The 15,614-nt window shown below is 32.1% G+C and overlaps 2 protein-coding genes across 2 annotated transcripts; one reads left to right on the forward strand and one right to left on the reverse strand.

The window, feature by feature from the left end:
* Window positions 1–1,696: 1,696 nt before the first annotated feature.
* On the forward strand, window positions 1,697–4,872 carry LOC122274152. Its single transcript, XM_043083122.1, has 5 exons — window positions 1,697–2,163; window positions 3,623–3,673; window positions 3,767–3,829; window positions 3,924–3,992; window positions 4,182–4,872. Exons 1-5 carry the CDS (start codon window positions 1,828–1,830, stop codon window positions 4,461–4,463), a joined length of 801 nt encoding a protein of 266 aa, XP_042939056.1. The 5' UTR covers window positions 1,697–1,827; the 3' UTR covers window positions 4,464–4,872.
* A 1,368-nt stretch (window positions 4,873–6,240) lies between these two features.
* LOC122319320 (aberrant root formation protein 4) lies at window positions 6,241–13,026 on the reverse strand. The gene is made up of 14 exons (XM_043137338.1): window positions 12,685–13,026; window positions 12,094–12,270; window positions 11,836–11,985; window positions 10,452–10,515; window positions 9,693–9,868; window positions 9,528–9,587; window positions 9,154–9,304; window positions 8,992–9,057; window positions 8,615–8,886; window positions 8,438–8,509; window positions 8,169–8,246; window positions 7,875–8,081; window positions 7,074–7,125; window positions 6,241–6,655 (listed from the first exon to the last, which is right to left on the reverse strand). The coding sequence occupies exons 1-14, from the start codon at window positions 12,760–12,762 to the stop codon at window positions 6,435–6,437; spliced, it is 1,824 nt and encodes a 607-aa protein (XP_042993272.1). The 5' UTR covers window positions 12,763–13,026; the 3' UTR covers window positions 6,241–6,434.
* Window positions 13,027–15,614: the final 2,588 nt, after the last annotated feature.

The raw sequence follows: 15,614 nt of genomic DNA on the forward strand, positions 1-15,614 counted from the left end.
AAAATTATTTTTTAATATTATTATTATTTTGAAATTTAAAAAAGTTGAATTATTTATTATATTTTGTATGAAAATTTGAGAAAATTGTAATGATTATATAAGATAAGTTAAAATCATCTTTTTATCCAAACCTATACTAAATTAACATATTATAACTTATATTTAACGTCTTAACGTTTAAATATGATAATTTTATTTTTTCTATTTATTATTCTACACACTATATTTGTTTGTTTTTTTTTTCTACTTCTGCTAAACTAATCCAATTTTTCTACTAATCATCATTACACTACATATATATTAAGAGAAAAAAATAGAAAGATAAAAAATCATCTACAATATTATAAATGATAACTACAATTTTTCTTTTGTAAGAGCACTAGTATTGGATTAGCCGAATGCCAGTGCTTATCATATTTTAAAGAATATTGAAAAAATTAAATCCACATTAAATTAGCTAAACACTTTTTATATGAAAATATTAGCTACAGTAAATTCATCCCACATTTCATATATGAAAACAATTATAGTTTCTTCAAACTAGTATTTTATTATTTCTTTTCTCACATTCATCTCACGTTTGATATTATTATATTATATATATGAAATTTTTATGGATTGTATCTATGAGATTTTTATTTATATAATATGAGATTTTACCATCTATGTACATATGAAATTATTATATTATAGATTGTTGGATTGTGAAAATAAAAATGAATATGATTGTTAGAGGTTATTGAAAATTATGAAAATAAAATAAAAAAGTATTAAAAAATTAATTAAAGAAATATAAATAATAAAAAATAATAATATTTTATTATTATAGAGAATATGATTGCTAATCCAATATAGATTTTAAGTGTTGAATAACTAGCTAAAAGTTAAAAAGTGACATATTCTTCAAATTTTGAAGATTGAAATAGTCAATCCAATGCGAATGCTCTAGTATCTCTATATTACACCTGCACTTTTACTTTTTTCCAAGTTTGGTGTGCAATCGTCACTTATTGTACTCTCATTGTATTCATAAAAGGAATTAAAATATAACTTATATATATATAATAAGGTAATAAGTCTCCACAATTGCTAATGTTGCAATAGAAAATAGAGCACTGGTGCGGTAACTTTGTGTTTATAACTATTTTACCACTTTATAATAAAATAATATGTTTTTTTCTAAAATTAAACAGATTAGAAGTAAATATAAAGTCAAAGAAGATTTTAAAAAATTAATACTTTTTATTATTAAGTTTTTTAAAAAAATAAAAAAACTCATCTACTTAAACATTGTTTAGTCATGTAGATATCTCATATCATTATTATAAAATCTTCAAACTTAATTTTCAAACTTTCATATAAAATATGATAAATCAATTAATTTTTTAAATTGTAAAATAAAAATAATATTAAAATTTAAAAATATTTTATTCAATTTTTAACTTTTATCTCATTTCATTTCATTTTTAACTTTATCATTTTTAAATAAAAAAAAACCTTACAAATATATCTATTTCTATTTTATGTTTTTTTTTAATTAAAAAGAAAAAAAAGAAAAAAAAAAAGTCAGACTCAAGACCCACTCCCACCCGAAACAACGAAGGGATGACGAACATAAACGAATCAATGGAATACCACACCACACATTAGACCACCCCTTCAAACCCACTATAAATACCTTCCTCCTCTTTCGTTTTCTTTCTCTTTCTACTTTCTCTCTCTCTCTCTCTCTCTCTCTCTCTCTCGCGATTAACTCATCCTTCTCAGAGACGCATATAAACGATTCCTGCAGTTTTTCTCCACTACTTTGCTGAACAGAACTAGGAGATGGCCCGGGACGAGTGGGTGAGCGTGGCCATGACGGACGATACGGTTGTGGCCGAGCTCCTCGTGCGGCTCAAGCAATCTCAAGCGGCGTCATCTTCTCTCAAGTCTTGGACTAGAGCGGTCGTCCCGCTCCGGTGGGGACTGAGGCAGCCACGTTCGAGGTCTGTCTCGTTGAGATGCGATGCCGTTCCACCGATAAAAGAAGCTGACTCGACGAGAGGCAGCCCCACCACGCCTCTCTCTTGGAGCGGCGGTGCTTCCCCTTCTGCCACCGCTGACAGCTTCGAAGAGTCCAGCTTCCACGCCAGCTTTTCTTTCGCTGCCTTCAGATCCAAGGTTATCTCTCGTCTCTCCTCATTCTTCTCTTACTATATCTTCAGCTTCTTTTTCCCACTGCTGGCCGCCTGATCTGTGCCGTGTCATAGTTTATTTGTTTGAAAAAAAAACCATCGGAGAGTGTTTTGATTTCCGTCTGAGGAGTGGTGGAGAATGGGGATGAGAAGGATCAGAGGTTGAGGTTGGGGTTGGGGTTTTTCGCGTGTCCGTCGATGAGACATTTCTCGTCTACGAAATTGCTTTTTAAGGTCATTTTACTATTTTGCCCCGTATTAACTGCCTTATTTACTCGGTGTAATTTGTTAGTTTCGAAACTGATGTCCCCTGCGAAAAAGAGGGAAAGAAGAAAGATGGAAACCGATTTTTGTTTTCCAATTGCCCATGACCAATAAAAACCTTAGTCACCGGGGACAAATCTGTCAATAAATGTTCTATACTTTTTTCTTTTTGCTTAAAAAAATAGTGGTTGTTCGGAACAGCGGTGACTAATCGGCTAATGAGAGAGTATGTACTCTGATGTAGTCGGAATTGCCCTTGGTATCTTACAGTACAGACGCTCACGTGAAGTCATGCAAACACGGACTCCGGTCACCTGTCATGTTGTTAGGTTTTTTGATATGACGAAAATATCCTTCGGAAAGTGCCAATAGATTCCGGTGGCGGAACGCAATCCTGGAAGGGACGGAATTTTGTCAGGAGGAGAAATGGACATGGTTATGATTTGTCCAGAGAAAAGAGGATTAGAGGAAGCTTCAATCTCAAGGCCTTTCGTCGTCCTTTATGTTTTTGACGATAATACCACCGTGTGGGGGCCTTTGAATACGGGGGGGCGAGGACATTTCGGGGTCAAGGTTTGTGGTTTGGTGGGCCCTACTTATGGGAGTGGCCAGAGTGAGAAGGGTGCGCGGTTTGGTGCCTTTTTGTTAGTGCCTCTTGGTTACCGAATAATTCATCAACATTGCGGATATAATTCCGTGATAAGACGCTGTGAATATCGTTTTTCCCGAAATGGTGTCTACTCTCCATTCCCTCCTCATCACCTGCCCAATCAGTTTGAGGTGAAAAACGCCAAACTCCTAATAACCTTGAGTTAAAAATTGTTTATCCCAGTTTAAAAGCATGGCCATCTGTAAAGTCATGCTAGTGCTGTGTGTAATATATCGTGCTGCTAGTTTTCAGGATTAGAAAGAACGAAAATATGTATTTTGTGGTTTTGAATCTTTGATGGGTCCCGTGAGAAATGGGAACGTACCTGACTTTTTGGAGGAGTTTGGTGCCGTCGTTGAGTGATAATCTGACGCCACTTGCTACGTTGTCTCTTTTGTTTGGGTCACTGTAATTCTCGTACCCATCTTTGCGTAACTCTGTTTTTTTCCCCACTTTTGTCGCGGGAAAAATTGTACGATTATGCTTATGTTGGCTTCACTGACGTGTGTTGCACGCATATTTTTCTTTTCAGGGTGTTGCTACAAGTGAATCCACCGCTACCAAGAGGTCAAGAAGAAAAAAGGTAAAAATCGATATTGTTATGTGAACTATTACAGCTGCGAAATATTCTCGCGAAACTTGAAATATTCTGATCCGAAAACTATTTGAAACTCAGACATTTGTTGAACTTAAGGAGGAGGAGAGTTCTCTGTTGAAGGAAAGAATAACTTTGAAAAAGGTGTGTTCTTGGTGTGCTTTTTACTGACTTTCTACTTTTTTGTACCCCACAATTTATTAGTTCTTTTAAATAATCTTTTACATTCCCTGAATAGGAGTTAGCAACACTACGTTCAACTTTTAAGGAACAGAGAGCCAGAAACGAGAGCTTGAAGAGAATAAAGGTGAACGGACTATTATATTTTAATCTTGTCCTTTGATTGTATCTATGTAATCACTATACAAATTTGCCAACCAGTATTATACAGCAATATCACTAATGGAGTCTACATATTGCACTAAGCTCCTTCCAGTTGTCTTGCGGTTCTTTCTTTGTTCAACTCTTCTGAAAAGAACATCTTTATGTTTTGCAGCTTGATTCGATCTTGCACTCAACAACAAATCTCAATGCAACTTGTGATGGACTTGAGAAAGCTGTTTTCAAAGAAACCTACAGGGGAGTAGCCTCCGTTCCTGACCATAATTCTTTGAGTGTACCGGAAAACACCGCAAGTGATGATAACCTGCAATCAGAACCTTGTGAGGCAGACAAGGCTGCTGCCCCGGCAAGCGATGGCGATTTCTTGCTGCCTGATCTAAATATGATGCCATCTGAGGAAGATTCAAGTACTGAGACTTTATATGGGATGAGCTGAGGATCTCATGTTTGACAGCTTTTCTTCTCCTCACCAAAGGACCTGGTTCCATCAGGCTATCAAATTCTGTTACATTGTCATGGCCAAGCACAGAACCTCGTGTAGATGTGACTGTATAAAAACTTCAGTGGAAGTTACCTATCAACTGTTCCATTCTCTCTTTCTTAAATGAGAAAGAAGTTGAAAAAAAGTTTCGGGAGAGGGATTTCAAGGGTATATTGCAACAATCGTATCGATTGGGCTGCCAATATCCTCAATTGCAGCAACTTCTTTCTCTGGAAATTTGTCGATGATAAACCAACCCTTTTCTCGATCCTTAAATCGTGCCATTCTTTCTGGTAACACCCAGTTGGACTCACCCGTTGAAAGTATTCAAAGTCAACACTTGCATTTTGGGTTTGTTAGTTGATGAAAAGCTTTTATTTTCAAGTAAATTAGACGCCATACATTTGTAGATTGTGGAATAGGACGAGCCTCTACACGTAGCACCCGCGTTGAGCAGCTAAGAGGTGGGTGGCATCTCCCATGTTTAATTGAAATTTGATGAAATAGCAATTTTAACATCTATATGGCAATTTTATGTTCTCACCCCCCCCCCCCCCCCCCCCCCCCCCCCCCCCCCCCCCCCCCCCCCCTTTTTTAAGAATTGAAGTTCTCCAATTGAATACATGTTATATATTTTACTTCGTGTGGTAAATGCCAAATGGCACAAGCTTTGGATTACTTTAAAAAATAGTATCCTTTTTCTTTTCATTTTTTTTTATAGAAAACTTTAAAAAAGTGTATCGATTTCTGTAGTGATGAGTAAGTTCCTGCAATCTTTTTGAAAGAAATTATTAAAAAAAAGGGGGTTATGGAGTAGAGCATCCTCACTGGGTTATATAAAATTCTTATTTTTGTAAAATTTGAAGAAAATAGCTCAAAATAGCCATTCAATGAATTATGTATTTTATCACTAATATCCAATTTGCTACAATACCACCTCTACATCTATGGCACACTATGCACATTTGTATAAATATTTAATTCATTTCTCTCTCCACTTTTCACTCTATTCATTTCTCTATCTACTTTTTACTTTATTTAAAATGAATAAAATTTATTAAGAAATATAATATTTAAATGATATAAAAAAATTAAATAAATTAATATATGATATATTGTGAAAATCAGTATATAAAATTATAAAAAAAAAAAAAAAGTAAAATTTGATAATGTATTTTTAAAAATATAAACCATTAGGAATGTTCAAAGGATACCGAGAAACTATTGAGGAAGAGCATCAGGTTTGCTTCTATTTTAAGGGCGGGTCTGGCCACCGAGATGAGACACGGAAATCTCAAACATTTTCAAAACTGAGGTGAGATCAAATATCCAAACTCCCATTCATGTAAAACTGAGATAAGATATCTATATTTCAAAAATACTCTATACAACTATTTACCGACATGATAGATCACAAAAACATCGATGAGAATATTGTCCATCTTCTGACAAACGTTACTGCGTAAAGGCAAAGGATGGGATCCCCTAAAAGTTAAAAAGAACTCTTTGGATTTTGTTGAGATATATTAACATTTGTTAAGAATAATGATTTTTACTAGCCTCTCAAGTATACAAGTAGACTTGTGTAAGGTCTTGATATTTCAAAAAAAGAAAAAGGAAAAAAAAAGTAGACTTCACTATTCAAAAGTGTAAAAAAAAAAATCCCTTTTTATCTGGTGAGATATACTTTTTTTTTATAAAAAAGACTTACATAAAACTTGCACACCTAAACTGCAGATAACCTTACTGTTTGTAATTCCTTTTCAATCTAAATAAAGCAAACCAATTTTCCTCAAAACTATAAAAGAACAATTGCAACCCAGAAACACTTTCTATCCGTTTATGATTTTTTACCGAGAGAAGGATTTCGTATTGAAGACTATAGAAAAACATTGCATAGCATGCATACCCACAAGCGACAGTTTATTATGTAGATGGTTTCAGATTTTCTTCGACAAGTTCTATACACCGGTACAAAACCATCTCGATCGGGTTTAGTTGACAGACTGTGTCAACAGCAAGTTGATCAGAATCATTCCTGTTCTGTGTCATTATGCCTGTCACCAGGGTTCGAAGAGGTAGAAACCATTCGTGGTATGCCTTGTGTAAATTATTCTGGGACAGCACTCCACTATAGTTGGTTTTTCCTGTTCCATTTCTCGCTCAAGTCAAATTTAAAACATATTCTCTTTTAGATTTTTTAATATTTAAAAAACATATAATTTAAATTACAGTCAATAAAAAGTAGAAGAGGCGAAGCCATAATGCATTGGAAGTATACTATATATATCTATATATATGTATGTATAAGAAAGTTTAAAAAGAAGGTTTTATTTAGTTTACGGTACAGAAGATAAATATATTATTTAATAGGGGCATAATGTCGATGTCCATTTTGGTGTACTATTTCCATCATTTAACTTGTCATGTGTGTTCTTTTGCCACCACCCTAAGAAGAGCATGCATAAAAGGAGTACGAAAATGTATACAACAAAGAAGTATGCTAGTAAAACCTTTTTTTCGGCCTTGGCTTCTAACAAGATATTGGACAAAATAAGGAATTACCTGACGACTCTGTTATTAACACAAATCTGTACAAGTTCAGGGCAGACAGCACCTGTATAATGTTTGATCAATGAATAACTAATCAGTAATTTATTATACCATATGGTAATACAAACTCCAAAATAGGCAGAAATTTTCATTGCAAGGCCGAATCAAAATAAAATCTTCGAGCTGGTTTAATGGGGTGCCATTGCCCCACTCAGAGCTCCATTTTTAGGTAAGTAAAGCTGAAGGCTTTTATTTATTTATTTATTTAAAAAAACAAAAGAATTCTACCCTCAAAAGCCCCCTTTTCAATTAACTAAAATTACCCCTACATAATTACTAAATTTTAGAAATTTCTATATAAACTCTTATCACTTTATTGTCAACTTACATAATACCTTATCTTTTACTCTTTTTTTCCACCCTTGAACCAAATGAAGGGAGTGAGTATCACGCTATCACTCCCCTCTCCAATTCGATTTGAGATTATTAAAACATCAAAACGAATTGATAATCATTCCCTCTCATCTCCTGCAAACCCCCAAACATACTGCAAGCCCACACACCCTGCACCAACTTTCTTCACACATCACATTCATATGGTTATCCCAGAAAAGGCCACGGTGTCCAATATGGTAAAATTAACATAAAAGGAAAACAAAAATCTGAATACCATGGCAATCTCCTAAACAGCAAAGCATAGTGAAAGAACAAAATGATACCGACTTCACATGCAGCATGCACAAGCAAAATAGCAATTAAGCAAGGAAAAACAAGAAACCCAGAGGGGAAATAAAATTTCGTTAGAAGGAATACCGCATCCCCATGCTCAGGAAGGGGTGGAGGGCCTCCCTTGGGTGGCCTCAGTACTAATTCCACTAGTTCAAGGACATTAGCATTCCACAACAAAGGACTCCAACATTCTTTATTTTCTGTTTGCTGTACTTCATCATTTATTGTCGATATTCTTTTGCTACTCTCTGCATGTATTTCCCCTTTAACAAGATCCAAAAGAATTGCAATCTACATATCGTTGTTATGACTACATCAGTCAATGCAATACAGATATAAAATGTTGCAGTTCATGAAAACGGACTTGAAACAATTTACCATGGAGGAAGAGTTGGTATTTGTAATCAAAGCTTTTAAAATTTCAAACCTACGAGAAGTTGGAATATCTGCAAGTACCTGGTTTTGAGCACCAACACAATCAAGTATTAACAATGCTTATAGAGAAGTTTATACAAACACTTGAAAAAATAAGGTAGAAAAGCTTTAGATAAAAAAAAAAAGAACGGTCACCCACTTCTAGAGAATGCAGCAAACAAATTTCTAGTAGAGTTACAACTTCAAGGCAATAAGAGATACAAATTCCCTACCCTTTTAAACGCATCAAAGGCAAGCTTCCTTAACACCGTATTTGGTGCATATATGATTACCATTTTAATAGCCTGAAAAATGTAGTTTTGACCATCAGAGATTAGATGCATCAAAATTTATACTTAATAAAAACAGGTTGGTTATGATGTATACTCAAAACATGAGACAGAGAGTACCTGCAAAGCAGCAAAAAGACTAGGCATATACAATGCAAAGTCAATATATTCATCATCAAGGTTCTGGGATACATTGCCATCAGTGATGCAAAGCAAGAAGTCGATGGCATGTTTCTTTAGATCCGATGGCAGACTGACAAAAGAGTACATGTGCTTTAACATGCCGACTGTTTGCCACCTTCTTAACTGGTTACTCCGAAGTTCATCCTTGACAGTAGTCAAGTCTTCCTCAGCAGCCTGAGCAACTTCATCTGATATATGGCCCCAAATAACTGCCCCAAGAAAGATAAATGCATGTCAGAGAAACATGAAATAATATCAAAATAAAACTCAATGGCAAAATAGGAAATAAAATCAGTGCATATGCAAATATGAACCTGAAAGTGATGCGCCGAGTTTGAGATCGGATAAACAACTCATATAATCAACTTCATCTTCCGCACCTTTTTAAACAGAAAAAGATGAAGTAAAATGATGAAAAAAAAAAAACTAACTATATGAGAGTGAAAAAAAATATATATTAATTGAAAATGAAGTACCTCCTATAACAATGCTAGTCATTTTGTCAACATCATTCCCAGTTATTAAACCAAGGTATGATAGACCACAGTAGGGAAAGAGGCGTGACAACTGCGACACCAAGTGCTGACAGCTTACTTTGTTTTGATTCAAGCTGATGGAAACAAGAGCCTGCACATCATGGGTGTATTTTAAGACACATACAGGCAGATATAATAAACATCAGCAAACTGAACAAAAAAACCACCAAGTTGGCGAAAAGAAGACCCCCGAGCAAATGAAAGAAGAAAAGGCAATTGAATACAATCAAACAACACAATTCTTCAAGCTGTAACATAAATGAAAACATTTTAATATTCAAACTGGACGTTCAGTTCCATAGAGAAATTCCAACCATGATTTCCAAGACATATAGACCAAGTAGAGCACAAAGTTTTTCATTTGATTTGCCCTCCTGTTGAACAGCACAGAAGGTCAGAACTCTGATGGAGAACTTATAAAGAGTCGCAAGAAATAGCTCAACAAAGCAGGAAATGTAATAAATGAAAATGTCACAGACCAACTTTGTGCAAACTGTATGTATAGAATTGGCAATGCCTACAGCTCTGTCAAACAAACCCTCAATTTCTGTATCCCCATCATCAGTCTCTGAGGTCACAAACTTTAAAACATTAACAATAACAGGCACCGCTACTTTTACTTGTTCATAATGATGCCTCCGAATGGAAAGAATTACTGAAACCAAAAATAGTATGCACAAACAACATTATCAGCCAACATCAGGCAACAGTGTAGCTTTCACAACATTCATACACACAAATCATAAGCACAGAACCACATTATACAAAAACAGAACTGCAAGAGAACCTTACTTGTTTATCATTCATCTTTAAATTAAGCAACAGAACACATTATTACTAATGTATCTTTGCTGTATTTCTAGATTATCAAGAATTAACATATTGCCCAGGTCAAATCATATTGTATGTTTATCTTGTATCCATATTGGTGCTTCATAGGCTATATCTTTAATATATAAATTAAAACTAAATTTGTAATAGATTTTTCAATGCTTTTCCGCTAATCTTGATTTTGAAGCTCGATTTGAAGAACTACTAGATTTATCCTCACTGAAAACTAATTGTAAGTAATAATAATAAAAATAAGAAAATGATACAACAAATAGACACTACCAGTACTAACTCATATTGGAATAAGTCCATTCCACAGATGGCATGCCTCGTCTAGTAATATGTAAATGAATCAATAAGACCATTGCTTTCACCTTACTTAAGGTAACACATGTTAATCTCATTACCTTTTGAAAGACCACTTAGGAGAGGGGTAAAATAAGCAGAAGTCTTGACGATCTTAGCTAATGCCTGGTGGAATTAAAATCAGATGTCAGCAAAGAACCATAACACAGAACAACAAATAGTTACAAGTAAATGTGATAATGGATGTATTAGGCAACACTCCTTTTTTATAACTAATAAGCATACACACTCCTCGACGAGTATAAGCAATGAAAAATGTAGAAATGGCACAGCTATTACACAAAATTGATGCAGCACACGTGAAAATATCAGTAAAAAAAACTGAAGACCAAAATCTGAAGCAACGTAGTGAAAGAAACAAAGCCCTTTTGTTCTGATGATGTCAAAATATATTGACAGTATCTAGGACTAGTCAACATTTCACTTTGGATTATAAAATTTAGATGAAATTGTTGGTGAAATTACACAATAATATAATGAAAATTACAATAAAGTTAAAATAGAAACGAAGCCAGTTTGGACTGAGGCACGGAAATCTCGCTTTCTTTAAGGAGATTCAAACCCTCTACGGTGTACAAAGTCTCAAATTCACCGGTGCAGCAGAATTCTTCTTGACTTAACTCCTCCAAGATACAACAGCCCAACTGATCGTCGTATAGTCCGAACCAACTTTGCACAAGTGGTTGACCTCAAAACTCCACTCAAAGAACACCTCTCTTTTATTTGAAAAATACTCTAAAAAAAAATAATATCTACGTACTTCCCCTACATGAAAGAAAGACACACCACACTAGGATGAACACATGTCCCCGACGGACACCCACGTTCATCAAAATTTAAACAAAAACTTAATTTATTGCATTTGGTAACATGTAGTGTAGTAAAGAGCCATCAAAGAAAAGGTTAACTGATGGTTATTCATTTTAGAAAGGTTCAGCTGGGCTATTGAATGAAAAGATAAAAAAACAATAATGTTTTTCAACGGAATGACAATTGAAAGAAAGAAATAAAATGCCAACATTAATACTCTAAACTAAAAGAAAAAAAACAGCCACCACCAATGGATATTTTAATAAGCTTTAACACACCAACGGCTAAAGACTAAAAGTTGGCAAACGGCTATAAAATTACCTTCTATATACGTACATGCACCCGAAAGAAGAGAAAAAAAACTGAATTAAGGAATTTAAGTAACGGTAATAATCTCTTAAACAAAAACGTTACTAATAAATATTATTTACTAAAACAAATACCAACAGAAATTTTATAAGATAAGCCATCACCGATGAAAATACTTGTGATGTACACTGCCATCCCCTCCCCCTTTTCAAGAAATCAAAATAGCATAGCCATGTATTCCTAACCAAACATCAAAATGGTATAAAGATTTGAGACTAATTGACTATATACACCTAAATAACATACCTCGCAAAGAATTGAAAGCATATCCCGTGGGCTACACATCGTTATTAATTGATTGATAACACTCTCAGCAATCTTCAAACATTCATCCGACACACTCGCAAACTTTGACACTGCCTTCGGCAACTCAAATGACAACGAATCGATAACTTCCTGGCACAGCACCATACAATTTATAAATTCGTCAAAAAATCAATTCATTATCGACAAACAATGGAGAGCGAAAAAAATAAATAATAAGAGGAGAAAGAAGAATAAAACCTGGTCCGGTGAAGGAGAACACAGATATGCATAAACTTCGGAAAGAACTTCGAATGCATTGTATTTTGCATCCTCGTTGTCAGGATCTAATAAAGCGGCATCTGAGATTGTCTCGAGGAAGTTAACAAGCTCCGAGATCGAGTTTTCAGACTGGTGTGGATCTCCGGCTTCGATCAACTACAGTGTATAAAGAAAATATGATTTAGACACACTCCGTTCGAGTCCTGTTAAAAATAAAGTAAACGAAAGTTGTAATTATATACGTGCGTATTGTCTTGATTTCTTACCGGTCGTATCAATGAAACACGAATAAACTCAACTAACACTGTCACGCGTTCTTTTATTTTGTTTTCCATTACCTTGCAATGATTTCTTAGTAAACAAGTATAAACACTTGGAAATTGCTACTTCCATTTGACCAGTTGAAAAACGTAAAACTCGACTCAGCTGAACAATTATATCCGGCCTTTTCTTTTGTTCGATTTGGAATCAGAGATATTTAGAAGCTTTTTGAACTGTGCCATTTCCAAAGTTTTTACGGGAACGAAACAAATCTCCGGAAATCGAAGAGAGGAAAGCGGGGGCTCTTACTTTGGAGCATGAATTCAGGATTTCTCGAACATGAAGAGCAGCGGAGGGGCGGTGATTGTCTGCACTTGCCACTGACATGGCGCTGCTGCAACAATGGAACTTAAAATCTGACAACTCGAGCGAATCCTCTGGAATTCCTTCGATTAAGGTAAAAACCGTAGCCCCTGCAATAGGAAGTTTCAGCTTGAAATGATTCAAAGCCCCAGAATAGCTCGAGAACTTTTCGAGAAGAGGCGAGACAAGGCGGGTGACGGATTTCGAGTTTTGATCCGTTGAAATTGGCAAATTGCGTCGAACCGGTTGTTTTGCTTGCAGTACAACTGAACCCGAAAGTAATATACAATCGAAAAATTTAGTTACAAGCTATAGACTCATATGTATATTAATTTAATATAATTAATTAAAAATAAATTTTATTAAAAAAATTTTAATTTAAATTTTAAATATAAAAAAAAATATTAATATATAAATTAATATACAATTTTACTTTTATATAGTAAAACTTATATATAATTAAAAAATAGTGTGATTTGAAAGATGAACCCAATTTTTTATTTACATAATCGATTTGTGAGATTTAAATTTTAATTATTTTAATACAAAAATAATGAAAGGTTACTTCTATAATTTCAAAATACTTTTTAAAATATTAAATGTATATGTTAATAGATTTTATAGAATTGAAAGACATAATTAGAAGTTATTTGATAAAATACTTTTTTAGGTGCATTTTATATTTTAAGTGAATACTTTTTAAAAATAGTTGACATAAAAAGTTGCTTAAGCTGCATGACATTTAAATTGAGGTTTACAAAATTCAAGATAAAGATTTAGGTTTACATGTCATTTTTATTTTTTTAAAAGCTAAATACATTATTTAGCTAAAAGATAAAGTATTATTTATTGTGAAATGATAAATTTACATCTCTTTTGCAATCCTTAGTAAAATGAAAGGTAGTTGTGTAAAAAATCGAGATTATTTTTATGACATAAATGTTACAATTATAAGAATATTTTATAAATAAATTCATAAATTAATATGACTTCAGTTAATACGTTAAACCTATTTTATAATAAAAGTAATTTTATAATCTAACATACTACATCAAATCACTTTAATTTATATATTTGTTTTAATCAAATTTATCTATATTAAAAATATTTCTCTCTATAAAAAGGCATACAAATATGTTGGTTTAAACTAAAATCAAAAGATGATATTTAGAAAAATAAAAAAGAAAATATTTGTTTAGATACAATAAGTGTTTCATCTCATCGTTACAAATTTTTATTCAAAATATAATAAATAATTCAAAATTTTCAAATCTCAAAATAACAATATTAAAAAAATAATAATATAATAATTTAAAAAAAAAATTAATTTTTATCTCGACTTATCTTATCTCAATTCACTATTCAAATTATAACTAAGAAATCAATCCAAAATCACATTGAGCATGTGACCAAATTTACAGATTGAGATAAATTTAAGCCAACAGTATAGCTGTAAATTAATTCGTTTCGAACTATACTGAACATCTATAGGGACCAAACCAAATTGGTAGCTATCTATCTTGTTGGTCTGACCTAATTATTTTATTATTTTTTCAAAAAAATTAGTAAAAAAATTTTAAATTACTATATTAAAATTAAATAAATTATTAATGCGGATTATGTAACTCACTCATTAAAAAATATTTTATTATAATTATATTTATGATGTTAATAGTTACTACTTACTAATTTAGATTTTACTATTTGACATGTATAATTATTTATAATATCGTACATTTTATATATAGTTAATGAATATAAAATAATTCTATTATATATAAATTATTCATGTTTGTTTGTAACTTAGGTATTTAAGAAAAAATTACGTAATTATTTTAATTAAGTGTAAATAGTAGAGTATGTATGATGTATAATGTATTAACCATTTATATATAATGTCATAAATTATCAAATGATTTATGATTTATTATTAATTGATAGCATATATTATTTTATATGACTAATGATAATAAATTAAATAAACATTACATCATTAACTTATATAATTATTATATAAAAATAATATATTAAATTATTAAAAATACTTTTAAAAAATATATATGAGTTTGGTTTGATTTAATCCGATTAAAAAATATATAGGAGTTCGGTCTTATTCGATATGATTTAGTCTAAAATTTGTAAACCTTCGAGATTGAGACCGACTTGTCCATAATTCGATTTGATAGGTTTTGTTGGTCCGGATCAAATTGTTTATATTTAGGAATAGAAAATCGTGTTTTCAGGTCGTATTAAGTTATGAATATTTGATTATATAGGTCAACCAAAATCTAATTTGTTAAGTTAAGCTTGTCAAACTTTTAAATCCTAATCTAACTTATTTAGATAACTAGTCATGTCATGTCATCCGTCTTGACCCGTTTAATAATTAATTATAAGTATGTTAATACAATAAGACTCATTTAAATTTGTTTATTTTATATAAATAGGTTAAACTAAAAATATATAAGTTATTTGACATGATTAATATAATTTTATATAAAAGTTAAAATCTCTATTTATTAATGACTACAATATCTTAAAAAATATTTTTCAAATTTTAACGTATAATAAAATCAATATTACAAACTATATAATAAAAAATACAAGCATAAGTATAAAATTATAATATCAAAAATAAAAAATAAAAATATAAACATATTGAAAAATTAATATTACAATTTAATAACAAAAAAATTTTAATATTTAAAATAATTTTTAAACGAGTTAAAATAGATTAATTTCGTATTAAATAAATTGATGCATTTATAAATCGTATTTTTAATAAATTAATTTGTTTTAACCTGAAACGTTAAAATTAAATCCAAAAATTTCATATCGTATTTGCATTGAGTTAACCGTATTACCGCCCTTGTTTA

The sequence above is a fragment of the Carya illinoinensis genome, chromosome 8 (assembly GCF_018687715.1).
Source record: "Carya illinoinensis cultivar Pawnee chromosome 8, C.illinoinensisPawnee_v1, whole genome shotgun sequence".
Lineage (NCBI taxonomy): Eukaryota > Viridiplantae > Streptophyta > Magnoliopsida > Fagales > Juglandaceae > Carya > Carya illinoinensis.